At 39.9% G+C, this 13,350-nt stretch overlaps 1 protein-coding gene across 7 annotated transcripts in view; it reads left to right on the top strand.

The window, feature by feature from the left end:
* Positions 1-13,038, top strand: part of sox6 (SRY-box transcription factor 6) — a 129,272-nt gene extending 116,234 nt beyond the window's left edge. For all 7 annotated transcript variants that reach the window (XM_082532831.1, XM_082532827.1, XM_082532830.1 and 4 more), the window contains 3 exons: positions 5,769-5,942; positions 6,838-7,054; positions 7,799-13,038. In XM_082532831.1, coding sequence (XP_082388957.1) covers positions 5,769-5,942; positions 6,838-7,054; positions 7,799-8,105 — 698 coding nt within the window. In that variant the 3' untranslated portion in view covers positions 8,106-13,038. The remainder of the gene's footprint in view (positions 1-5,768; positions 5,943-6,837; positions 7,055-7,798) is intronic.
* The last annotated feature ends 312 nt before the right edge of the window (positions 13,039-13,350 follow it).

Genomic DNA, 13,350 nt, shown 5'->3' with positions numbered 1-13,350 from the left:
TTCTCAGGACAATGTAACACATCGGCATTTTCCAATGAAGTTTTAGGCACGTTTCAGTTCAGTTTTAGAACTAAATGGTCTTGCTCAGTTGGTTCACATAGACTTTTTTTTAAAAAAAATCTTGCTATAAAAATATTTGTTTACCAACTTCAAAGCACATTTAGTTTCACATCACACCCAATTCTGAAGATGAGAATTAGAGGTGCATTTAGTGGATTCATTTACATGTTTCCCATGTAAGCCACAGCAGAAGATCCCATCCCACCCGTCTGACTCCTTGGACAGATGTGTTTTGAGTGCTCATTCTCCCAGTGGTAACCCTCCCTCTGTGGCTACTGTGGAGTCAGGACTGAAACAGAGTGCGCACCAGGGAAGTTCTGTCCTTTTAAGTCCTGTTTAGAGCCGAGGGAAAGGCTAGCACCAGACACCGCACATCAGTTTTCCCAGTGGGTTATGGATTAGGAGCAAGCAAAGGTTAGAGGAGAGAAGAGGTCCTCTTCCCAAGGTGGGGGGGTGGCTGGGAGACAGGGCAATGGACATAACTCAAAACACAGTTAGCATTTCTTCTATTACACCACATACATACATATATATATATATATATATATATATATATCGGTCTGTGTCTTTAGGCTTTACCAACAGGAAGGCACGGAGATGAATGATGTGAAGCAGGATTTTGAGATGTGAACCACAAAGTATTTACTCTTCTGAGAACATGCTTACATCTGAAATCTTGTGAGGATTTTCTCTTCCTTGAACCAAAGAAAGCTCGGCTCCCTGGCATACCATAACATAAAGAAATATACAGTGCACGAAAATATTTATATTCTGTTTAATAGCATAAATATGAAAGCATAGAAAACATTAGCCTTCTAGATTATGTAAGGTCAAAGGTCATCCAGGTGCCAAGTATTTTTTTTCAATGTGAATAAGATCTGCTGAATTGAAACTTGTTCTAAAAAATTACCATAAAAAACCACAAATGTTTCTATGACAAAAAGGCAGTTTTATCCAAAAAATGTAGCATCAGTAACTAGTTTTGGAACAACCTATAAAAATAGGAGGCAAATGAATTTGGAAACATTTTAGCCCCCTCCCCCGAGTAGATCAGAACACACTGCACATACTTTTGGTGTTTCCTGAAAGGGAAAATTACTGGGTGCACCACCTCACCCATACATAGGGTGTGAAAGCCCATTGGTGTGTAGCAGCTTTCCATCCAGAACAGAGTAACCGCATTGAGCAGGCACAGTGACTTCTGTTATCGCGGCAGTTCACAGAAAGCTTTAGGTTCTTTAAGCTAATATTTGCAAAGCAGGCAGAAACCCAACTCCGAACAACCAAAAGTGTGTGTGTGTGTGTGTGTGTGTGTGTGTGGGAATGGTTAAAAAATAGGAATAGATGGGATTTTCATCATTTAACAAAGTCACAAGCCACACACATGATCCCTTGGCAAATTCATTAGGTCTTTACCAAATACCACAAAAGCCTGAGCCCTGAGGCCCTTCGTTCATTCACATATGGCAGTATGGAGCTGCCATATGAGGTTGTGTGTTTGTCTAAAACGCCCCCATCACTCAGGGTCTACAAAGAACAAAGGAGTTGTTGAGAGATGTGTGCAGGCAGGAAACAGAATTAATCTAAAAGCCCAATGAGATAATATCAAACAAAGACTGAAGAACAAAAGAGAAGCTTCAGCTGAGAAGTGTCCTTGTGGAATAGGATAAGAAAAACAGTAGTCTTGCACTTTTGCTACAGATCACTGACAATGAGTTTCTTTACATCGGTAGCTCAGAGCTGTTGTGAAGTGTTATATGGGCTGATTGTTTGAAGATGTTTGTTTTTCTTCTGCTGTGAGTCTGTGGGAATCAAGCTCTGGCTTTTATTGCCGGGGAGTTTTTCTGGAAGAAAGCTTAGATGAGAAGCCTTTGACATAATAACGTGTCAAGTCACAAAAACAGTAGGTGCACAGGTCAAAACAATCAATAAGAAAGTTCTGTTTTGAAGCTGGCAAATTGAAATTTAGAGCAAACGAACAAACGTGTGTATTTCTCTGTGAGTGTCAGAGGCCGAGAAGTTGTGAAAGATTAAACTAAATGCATAAGACAGCTGGCTCTGCAGGCAAAAGTAAAAGCTGCGGCATGTTGAAACAAGCTGCCTGTTTGTTCCCAAGTTCCCACGTGTGTGCATGCATTCACACACTATCACACACACACACACATATACACACAGAGGGTATGGAAACCCAAACGATCCCAACTGGGTACTAAAAATAAGACAATTGAGATGTTTTAATGTGGTTTACATCACTTGTGATTTTCACCGGTTTAATTAGCATGCCACGAACTCAGACTGGACCAGAGCCACTGAGCGCCGCATCCTGTCCGTCCACACACATTAATCTCGCCTGATCCTGCTCTGAGGGAGAGGCTCTATTGTCAGTAGTAAATGCCTTCACTCAGAGGTGTTAGATTTGATCCCAACAGGGAGGGCTTGGCAGGTTTGCGTGATTGTTGCCTGCTCACTGAGGCTCATCCTTTTTGAGCGGATTCCTGGGTGACATTATGTGTCTGCCCATAGAACAAAGATGAGTAAGGAGGAGGAGAGGGGGCAGCTGGGGCAGCGCTACCCTCTGGCTTGCTATATGGTCGAGTCTGAGCCTGCAGCTCACAGGTGTGACAGGCTGTGGGGCCTCACTACATTCTCTCTCCATTTCGCCCCCTTTCTTTTTTTGTTTCCTTCTTCCTCGTTATTCACTTTCCCTTTTCGTTCTTTATTCCACCGTGTGCGCACACACATAGACACACACACAATCATTCTTTCACACTGTAATTCATGCTGCTCATCTGCAGTGTTTCCAGGAGAGACAAATTAAAAGGGGATTCTCATATCGCTCTGTCACACTTGAGCTGCGGGCCTCATGAATCACAATAAATTCTATTAAGCAGCACTCCCTCTGTTTCGCTCCCTCCCCAGCTACCACCCAGGGGGCCTGGCCCTGTCACCGCTAAACATCTGTGTTTATTTACACAATCACACACCTAACTAACTGATTCCTAAATGTCCTGCCCCTCCTGGAAAACAATAGTTATTGCTCATTTGCAAAATGTCAGAGCAGCGTTGCGATTTTCTGCAAAAATATGGAAACAACCTGGCAGTAAATTGCATGTTATAGTTGCAAGCAATTTGCTGTGTGAATATACAGGATGTCCCCGATTAAGTCATATATATTACAGGGGTTGAATAAGGAAGCAGTTCTGTACTTCAAGGTGCTTTCAGACAGATCACAGACCTCGCTGCTATTTCAGGTTAAAGGTCTTTCGCAAAGTTGGGCTGTTCGTTTCTCCGAGGCAGCTTCCATCACTTTCAGTATTTTACATATCCAAGCCACACAGCGTCTGCCTCGGAACAACTTACGAGGTGCATCACTCCTGTTGTTCAAGTCTGCAGTTTTCTGCAGCATCTGACAGAGCAGAAAGCGATGCTTTTCTGCGTGCAGTCATGTGCAGCAAAAGACCATGCCTCATCTGGATTCCCTCCAATGAACCTAGTCACGTGGCTGGTTTCCTGGCTAACTATGGATGTGGCACTAGGTGATGGCAGGCAGTTGTTTTGTCCCCCCCTTCGCTCTACATAAGAAGATCACCTCTGCCCATATACATGCGCACCAGTATATAAATTGCTGAATCAGTGTCAGTGATAGAGTAATGGCACGGCAGGCATCGTAAATTACGGCAAGCGATCCCAGGGCGCAGACACTGGCTGTCGTGTCTGAGTGAGCGCTGCGCTCCTGAGCTAATGAATACCTTCATCTGGCCCCGGCAGTCAGCAGATTGCCCCGCGTTGATGGATACTGTCAGCCCTCCGCCACACCACATTTCATTGCACAATAAACATGGTTGTCAAAACCAAACAAAGTGAAATCAATTCATCCTGTACAGTGAGTGCATGCTAAATGAAATTAACGTACTGTGGGGTTCGGTGGCAGCAAAGGTAGTGTATTATTTTTGAATTCATGATGGCTTTCGGGCCAACAGCATTTGAGGGAGCTCAGCAAACAGAGTAAAACGCGGTGCTTGCAGAGGTAGAGAAAGTATTTCGAAAAGTAACAAAAATCTCTAATTTGGTGCATATTTTACAAGACTGTGAAATTAAAAGAACACAGGCGTCTAGATAGCAATGATGAGGAAACGCATTTATATATGGTTAAAAGGACATTTTGGCAACTGAAAATGAATCTATGCATTTATTACCTTTCTCTGCATATGTAATGTTTAGTCTGTCTATTTAAGACAAATAGAGAGACCAGCAAACACCTGCAATTATATGAGTTTGACTCATAAGTAAATACACCTTTTTATTGGCTTTCCAGGTAAAGGAAGGGATCATAAATGTGGCTCTTTGGCTGTTAAACATGAGCTGCTGAAAAGTCAATTCATCTGCTTTTGCACTGTGAGAAACAGGCTTTTCTACTAGGTAGGTTAGACCTCAAGAATTCTTACCCTGTAAACAAAAACAAAGTTCCAGCACACCTTTATCTCTATTGTACTGCAAGTATGTTGCCTTTTTAAAAAGACTTGTCTCATATAATAATTCTGAAAACAGGACATGTTCTTTTGAAGCGAAGACACTTCAACTCTTGAGGCTGAAAATGCTGCAGTAATACCTTCAGTGATTAGAGCAGGGCGAGGCTTCTGTGGATTTGGAATTAATGTCTCTGCACAGCCCTCCATTACTCATTAAGAGTTTGATTTTGTTTATCAACTGAAATAATAATAGAAATCAGACCCCAGGTAACGTGTGCCAAGGCTGCTAGTGGAATGGTCTAATGAGAAGGCTTCACATGTGGATGATGAAATATGCATGAGTCATCCCAAGCTTTCTTTTCCAGATTTGAGATCATTAAAGATGTATCGTAGCATATGGAAGGCTTTTTTTGTCTTATTTTTCAAGCCTTGTTTATCAACATATTTTTGTTTGTTTAAATATTCATACTGCTTTTATTTAATTCTTTCACATCTTACATATAAAAGGAAGCAAATGCGCATGCAAACAGAAATCATTATCAGTCTGATGTACAGTTTAATACTGAGAGAAACTCTCTTATGCTGATTGTGAATGCCCTGATTGAGAAACAGCACTTTGCAGAATCGGCACACTCTCCCAGCTAATGTGTGCTTGGTTTGTTTGTTTGTGTGCGTGCTTGAAGGAAAGAGGAAGAAAGTGAGAAACAAGGGGAGAAAGAAGTGTAAACCGAAGGGGTTTTTTGTGCATATATATGTAAAATGGAGTTTGGCTTTTATAAAGATTTGCAAGAGTTTGTGTTTCCTCGCTTTTTCTTTCTTTTTTTTTTTTTTTTAAAGTCAGGCTCAAATCTTATATTTATGTTGGCTGTGAGTCTGAAATATATGTGCACAAGTAGAAAAGCTGGACTTGTGGACAGAGAACTGAATTATTCTTGAAGTCAAAGGGCTCCTCCTTGTTCTCTCTGTACTGCTTTTGGATAGACCCGATTTAAAGAGATCAGGTCCACCTTAAACGCCATATTCAACCCTGTAGACTCTGTTGAACAGTGTTTGCATCTCTGCACTCATTTGAAATAATTGTCATGATGGAGATAGCAGATGAAGGAGAGTTTAAACATGGCTTGTCACTTAATGTCTCGCCACGCTCTCTCTTCTTGTTCCTGCCCTTGTTTTTTCCGGGGTCCAAGGAAGTCAATGGCTCTGCAGATAAACCCCAACCCTATTATTGTTGGCCAACAGGAGGCGCTGGACCTACCGAGGCGCGAGTCTTCAGGGAATCTCGGGGAAGAAACAACAACGAGCCCCACATTAAAAGGCCAATGAATGCATTCATGGTGTGGGCCAAGGATGAGCGGCGCAAGATCCTCCAGGCTTTCCCCGACATGCACAATTCCAACATAAGCAAGATTCTGGGTAAGACTCTTTAAAAACATACAGCTGTGAGCACTTGACTTCTTTGCTTTATACAAAACTGATAATGATGCACCATTTATAGTTTAGTTTTGGTTTAGTTTTATAGTTTTGCTAGAACCACAGCTTGTTTCATAGCTTTTGACATGCTCAAGAGCACTGTAGTCAATCTGAGTTTTTCAATTACTAATGGTGTTTCTCCAACACTGACTTACCAGGCTTTTTTTCAGTTTTGCTCATTCTCATGGGTTTATTGCACTCGGAAAAGCATATATCTTAGAAAGTGTCTGGCGTCTAAAAAAGAGAGTGTGCACGTTATCTCGTAGACCACTGTGCATCAGTTCGCCTCAGCATACAGATGGATTTATAGCCCATCACTAGCATAAGTGTTTGTCATGAAAAATGACAGAGACTAAATGGGTCTTGTCCCCTCAACACTGGAGTCCATACATCAGAGCTGTTAAAAGTGCTGTCATCCATGCCAGTGTAGGGCACTTCACCGAGCTGCAGTATTTACTACTCCAGCTTGTTGTTCCTTACTGTTTGACAGTAAGGAAAAAGCCTGCCTCTGGTTTCAGATAATGTGCACATGCAGAGCTATCAAGAGATTGTTGTGCAGCAGACAGTAAATCTATGCATGCGATTTTTCTAGAAAACGTCCACCCTTATTAGGGGTAACTCTGTATTAAATTAAATCTTGATGCAATGTAGTAAAAAGTAAAGGACTATGAATTTCACATTGCATTATTGGTTATTTTATATAAGTGCAAGGTCACCACCTCTCTGCTTATTTTGTTCAATTAGTGGTTATGTTTAAGAGCAATGGATTCCTGCAGTTTCCTACTATCACAAACAGTTTTTCTGGTTACTGAAAATCTGAATGTACTGTGCTGTGTAGGTTCCCGGTGGAAGTCCATGTCTAACCAGGACAAACAGCCCTACTATGAAGAGCAGGCTCGTCTAAGTAAGCTTCATCTAGAGAAGTACCCAAACTACAAGTACAAACCACGGCCTAAGAGGACCTGCATTATTGACGGAAAAAAACTCCGCATCGGAGAGTACAAACAGATGATGCGTTCACGGCGACAAGAGATGAGGCAGTTCTTTACTGTGGGGTAAGTACACAGTTGTGATTAGCCCAGCCTTGCCATACGTAATACACAAGAAAATGCAGAAAACATGTGCATGCAATGCAAAGCAGTGTTTGCAAAAGTGAACGCTGAGTTAACCACTGTTGCTAACTCAGCAGCTTAATTCAGAGGGTTACTAATAATTTAAGACAATAGTAATCTCCTGATGGAGCACCAAATACAGACATTATTACATATATAAGCTCTACGTGTATATTTACGTAAGCGTGGACAGCAGCAGTCTAAGGCTTAACACTTTAATTTACTGTTTGTGGTTATCAGGAGAGTCCTTCTCCAGGTGTTCCCATGTCAGTCATAAGATTCAGTGGCTGGAGTATCAATTATCCAGCGCAAAAGCAGCAAAGAGCAGCAGGAGCAACGTATTGGTTTTATGTCACCAATAAACTGGGTAGTGTTTCTGAGCGGCTCAAAACGGGAGTTGTCAGGAGTACCTCTCTTTTTCCAAATCATTTTCACAGAGCTGCTGGCTTACAGCAGACTGCTGTGGGAAACCCGTAATCCAGCCATCTCAGTTTAAGTGCTGTAAGAAAAAAAATCACGCACTTTAGAGACATGTAGCCACCAACCTAAGCAGCAATCGCACTATGAGCACCACTGAGCGCTTTTTCCGTGTGCTCTTTTTCCGATTATGCTGATCACTTTTTAATCAAGTGCGTCGTGAAAACTGATTGCATTTAATATAAATGTATGTGTTTCTTATACATATAGGCAGCCACCGCAGATTCCCATCACCACAAGCGCCAGCATGGTCTACCCTGGGGCCATCACCATGGCGACCACCACACCCTCACCTCAGATGACATCGGAGTGCTCAAGTGCCTCAGCGAGTCCTGAGCCATCCATTCCCGTCATTCAGAGCACCTACAACATGAAGCTAGAGCCCACTGGCATGGTGAACAACAGCGAGCCGGTCAATGGCGAGGATGAAATGGACATGTACGAAGATTTTGAGGACGAGCCCAAATCAGACTATAGCAGTGAAAATGACACACAAGAGCCAGTCAGTGCCAACTGAGACCTTTTAACCGAAGAGGCCAGTGCAGAAACAGTACTCATACAGGAGGATGCCCAGAGGGCTGGTCTGATCTGAGGGAGGGAAAGAACAAAAGAAAACAAAAACTACACCACAAAAGGTTTGAACATGTTTAAAAAAATAATGATTTATCATATCGAAGCCAGCATGCAGCTGTGGCTTCATCTGAATCAAAAGCTATTTGGTCTTAAGTGTTTCTTTAAGTGTGTGAAGCAGTTTGGTTGTGGTAATTTATATATATATATACATATATATATATTTTTTATCTCATTGTTTATTTTTTGTTAAGATCATGGACATATAGACAATTAGGTTATTGCCTAAAACAAAAGACAACTTGAAATTACAACCTTTGATATGAACCTAGGTAATTCTTACTGTCATTTACCTTCTTTTCCTCTTCAATTAGATGATTTTGCTACATTACCTAACTGTTCAAGATGGGAATAATATTCTCACTCAGGTATAGCGTGCCAGCCAACAGCTTGTGAATGTTTTTAATCAAGAGATAAATATGAACAAAATATCTCAAAATGATAAGGAGTGATTCCAACGTAGTACAGAGGCTAATTACACATTATTATTATTACTATCAGTAATATTATTATTATTATTGTGTTTTTCTTTTTGTTATTACAAAACAACCTAATTTAGTGCGCAAGTGCCAAACATTTCAAGTTGTTTCAAGTCTTTGAGTCTTAGACAATCTCTTCATCTCTTAATGCAGCTTCATCATCCAGTCTTTCTTTAATTTACCCAAACAGAATAAACAAATTAAACTCAGGAACTTGGAAGCAGCAAGCTCTGCAGGAGGTTACAATATGTTACATCTGTCGACGGTAGCTTGTGATGCTAGCTGTTCTTTGGGGAGGCCAATGCAGTGATCATCAATGAAGCCAGCCCTTTCATTTCCTCATCCCTGTCCACACAGAGCACCGTGGCATCCTTCACTTATTTCCAGCTCTGCAGTCCACTCTGACTCACCAAGATCTTAATCAGAGTGATTGTAATCAGGCCAGAATGCTAAAGGGCCAAAGGCCTCCAATCTGTGGGATTGGAACAGTAGCGAAAGGCAGCTTTGGTGGCATTACAATCTTAAATTGATGTTGTACAATGTGTAGCTACAGTGTGCTCTGTTAAACACTTTAGCCCCATTTGGATGGCAAGTTTAAAGTCTTAGGTCTTAAAACGTAATTTTTTTTCTCATCTTAATTCTTTTTAGACATTGTAAATCTTAAACTGACACTAAGAAGTCTTAAAGGAGAGCACGGTCATCGGGTTGATGCAATGAGTTGATTACTGAAGTAGTCTTGAAAAGAAATGACAGTTTGCAAGGACATAGAGAAAAGACTCATATACAAAGGATAAAATACACAATTTTTTAATTAGTGCACTTATAAACCTTCTATCACCTATGAGGCTTTTGAAACATTTACAATAATCTGATCAGCTTTATACTGCTCTCATTGTTTACACTTCAAAAAATACAGACTAAATGCAAGAATCAGAAAAGAGGCAACTCAGTCTTAATGTAAGTTTCAAACCTGACAAGTCCTGACCTTCCAGCGACGGCAGATAGATAAAGCTCATCTAGCGGTCAAGGCCTTGATGTTGAGACTCAGATCCTCTTTACAGGGCAGAAGGTCTAAGTGGCTCTCCTCCCTGCCATGCCCTGCTCTGACCCCAGCCTGTGGCAACCTCAGCACCCAGGGGGCGCCATCTGGCTCAGAGAAGGAGAAAACACCAGGGAAGGATGGGAAACAATAAAAATGGTGTGTGTGTCGCTCATTGTGCTCTCCATCAAAGTGCTGGAAATAAGGCCTCAACAGGGCTCCCACCCTGGCCCAATCACCAGGCACTGGCGAGCAGATGGAACAAGTACATCAAGCTGTGGGGGATTATTAAAATGACTGACGACTGGGTATCATCTGAAATACAGCATTATTAATGCATGAGTCCAGCTATTCCCCTCCCATGCCCTTGAACCTGTCCATTTCAGAGAGCGTGCAGAGCTTTTTTGGAGGACATGAATATCTCGTCACGAGCTTTAACTGGTCAAGACGCTCACTGCTGGTCACTGCATTTTTCTCCTAGCTCAAATTGGTACAGACGGTTCTTTAATGCTCTCTTATCTTCTGTACTCTTATTGTTATTACCCATCAGATGCTGGCTTATATCATTTAAACTTTTGGACATATTTATATTAAGTCATGTTTTCCCCTTTTTATTACCTCATAGATAATTCAGATTTTATTATTTTCCATTGCATCTTTTCTATATTGTTCTCATTTTGAGGAACACGTCATGAAGATGCTCTCCTACAAACAAACCCAAGTGGATTTCCCTCCAAGTCAACCTGTTTGGTATTTCTAAACTGTTTGCTCCTGTTTGCTGGCGGTTAGATGTATTTGTATGCGATTGTAAATATTTTCATGACTATGCCACACTACTTTAGTGGGCTGGTAGTTAAAAAGGACTCTTCATGGAACTGAAACTTGACTGAGCTTAAATAGCAAAAAAAAAAAAAAAAAAAAAGGACAAAAAAAAAGAACAAAAAAAGAAAGAAAATAATGACAACGAGAACTCACAAAGAGACAATGTTTCATAAGTGTTATAAGCACTGGATATAAATTGTATTTTTATCTATTCTGATTAATGTGAAGCTGTTTTGAGGAAAAACAACACGAATGAACAAAATTCCCCAGTTGGACTCACGTGGGTTTGCTCTCACAGTTACCAGATTTGAGTCTTTTTTTTTTCTTCTTTTTTTTTGTCTGCTTGTTTTGTTTATTTATGCAAAGACACATGTGATGAATGGACACTTTGTTTAATCTTCAGGGCTGCCTAGAGGAGAGACTCAGCACAAGAAAAGTGAGCAGGAAATTCAACAGCAGGCTCAGTGAGCCATGAAAAACCAGACTTCAGTGCATTGTATATTGCACGATATATTTATTGTTTGCCACTGCTGGCTCTAAAATTTTGAGTTAAAGACATCATGGACAATCAGATGAATAAAAAAAAAAAAGAACAAACAATTTAATGAATTGGAGCTAAACATAGTTTTCAGTTAATTCTCCATCTCATTAAGATTTAATTGTAAATACAACATAGGAAATATATTTTTGTTCATTAGTGAAGTATAAGTTATGTATTTGGCTGTTTTATTTTTTTTGTAGTATGTGGTTTCATGTTTTTAAAACCTGACAAGTCACTGTACCTCATGTAGATGCTTATTTTTTTCCTGCTTATTAGAAGAGAGCAGCACTGGTCCTGAAACAAAAAGACGAACCTCACTCGCTTATGTTTTCATGATGCTCCCCAGACAATTTGAATAATCAACGAAAGCTAAACTTGGTAACGAGTATGGTACTTATTCAGACAACAAGCACTTAAAAGAATTATTAAATCGTGTGTTTCCAATCATCATAGAACTTAAACGGTATGCTGTATAATGCTCACTTGTGCTTTGTGTTTAGAATAGCACTCATAGTATGTGGCACTTTTTTTAATGAGTGCAAAATCTGAAAAAAAAAAAGAGTCTGCATGCATTTGGCTTGCATTGACATTAATGTAACAAACAAATGTTTTTATGAATGACTGCTTCAAACACAAATGATTTTTTTATTGTTTTAAATGTGGGAGCGTGCAAGTATTTATTTCAATTTATTTCAATGTGGCAAAATTCACAGATTGTGCATTCTTCTCAGTTAATTCTCTACTTGCCATCTTTTTGTATGTTGCCAATTTTTAATGAACATGTCCATGACTATCCAGCCATCCCGAAAACGTAGCCCTCACAATTTGTTTCTTTTCTTCCAATTGCTAGACTCACAAATGGTTTCAACATTACTTACTGTAATTTGATTTTTTTTTTTTCCGTCTGAAATTTGTGATGTGTATATGGTGGGAATGTTCTCTGTGTTAATTTAATCAGCACAATTCACTGACATGCTGGACTGACATGGTAGCTGCTGTTCAGAAGTGTAAACTTTTTTTGTTCAGGATGACATTTATAGCCGTCTTTGGTACTTTGCTTTTTAGCGTTGTTTCTCAAGCAACACTGTGTGGGGCTCTTCTATCACTGGAGCCACTGTTTTGAAATTGCTGGCAGCCTGATACAATTTTCCGCCTAGAAATCTCTTATCCCCCCCCTCCTCTGGCAGGTACCTAGGCCCATGGAAAGTATTGTTTTGGCTGTTATTAGAGAAATGAATTAAATAGTGTCTGTTGCTGCTTTAAAAAAGTTTATGTCGGAATATGTAAATAGTTTATCATAATATCTTGTACAGTCCAATGTAAAGTTTTTAATTCAACTTAAAAAAAAATGTTGCCATCACGTTTGTGTTCACATTGTTCTTTATACAGTACAAAAGGTCAATTATTTGCTAGGGATATTATTGCTAAAAAGAAAAAAAAATTAAAATGTTACTTAGTTGTTTTTTTATTTTATATTTGTTTTGTTTTGCTTGGCTTCAAAGTGTACATCAGCAAGTCTTTGGTTTCCATGTGCAGTATTGACGTGAGGTAAACTTAAGGTGAATAATTTTACATTGGTGTGTGTGTGGAAAGCAATTTCTTTGGCTTTGGTAGTATTAATACACTATATCAAGTAAAAACAAACCGATGATGGACACACTGGGTGCATCTAGGCACCTTAAGAATGTGTATACTGTATATGATTAAATTGTCCCCACAGGATCAATTCAGACATATTGTAACACCATATTTCTGTAATATCTCTGTCCATTGTAACAATGCAGCAGTGGGCTCAATAACTGCCTGTTTTAGCTCATTTACCTCAAGAAGTTCCTCCTTTTCTGTAAAAGAGACAGAAATTGTGTTACAAAAAGCTCACATCACTCCATCTTTTGTACTGCTGTTGACACTTACAAATTAAAGAGACATTTTGTTTTAAGATTTGTGTAATCATTTGTATTGTCGAGGCGTTTGTTACATTCTTTAAGTCTGCAATGTAAGAAAACCGAGGGCTGGGGAACAGTTAGCTGATGTCGTTTTACACCGTTGGCATCATTGTGCTCCACAATGACAGCAGTATATGAATCTCTTTTTTGGGGGGGTAGAATCGCTGTCTTCAACTGATAAGTCAATTTTGATGCTCAAGTAATCAAACTGAAGACAATTATGGACATGAAATCAAACCAGCCTTGCTGTTTTGATGACACTTCTTCATTTATAACATTTTAAGAAAGTTTTGAGAGAGAATTCA

This window comes from Aulonocara stuartgranti (genome assembly GCF_965226115.1).
Source record: "Aulonocara stuartgranti genome assembly, chromosome: 1".
Lineage (NCBI taxonomy): Eukaryota > Metazoa > Chordata > Actinopteri > Cichliformes > Cichlidae > Aulonocara > Aulonocara stuartgranti.
This window is presented reverse-complemented; position numbering and strand designations above follow the sequence as displayed.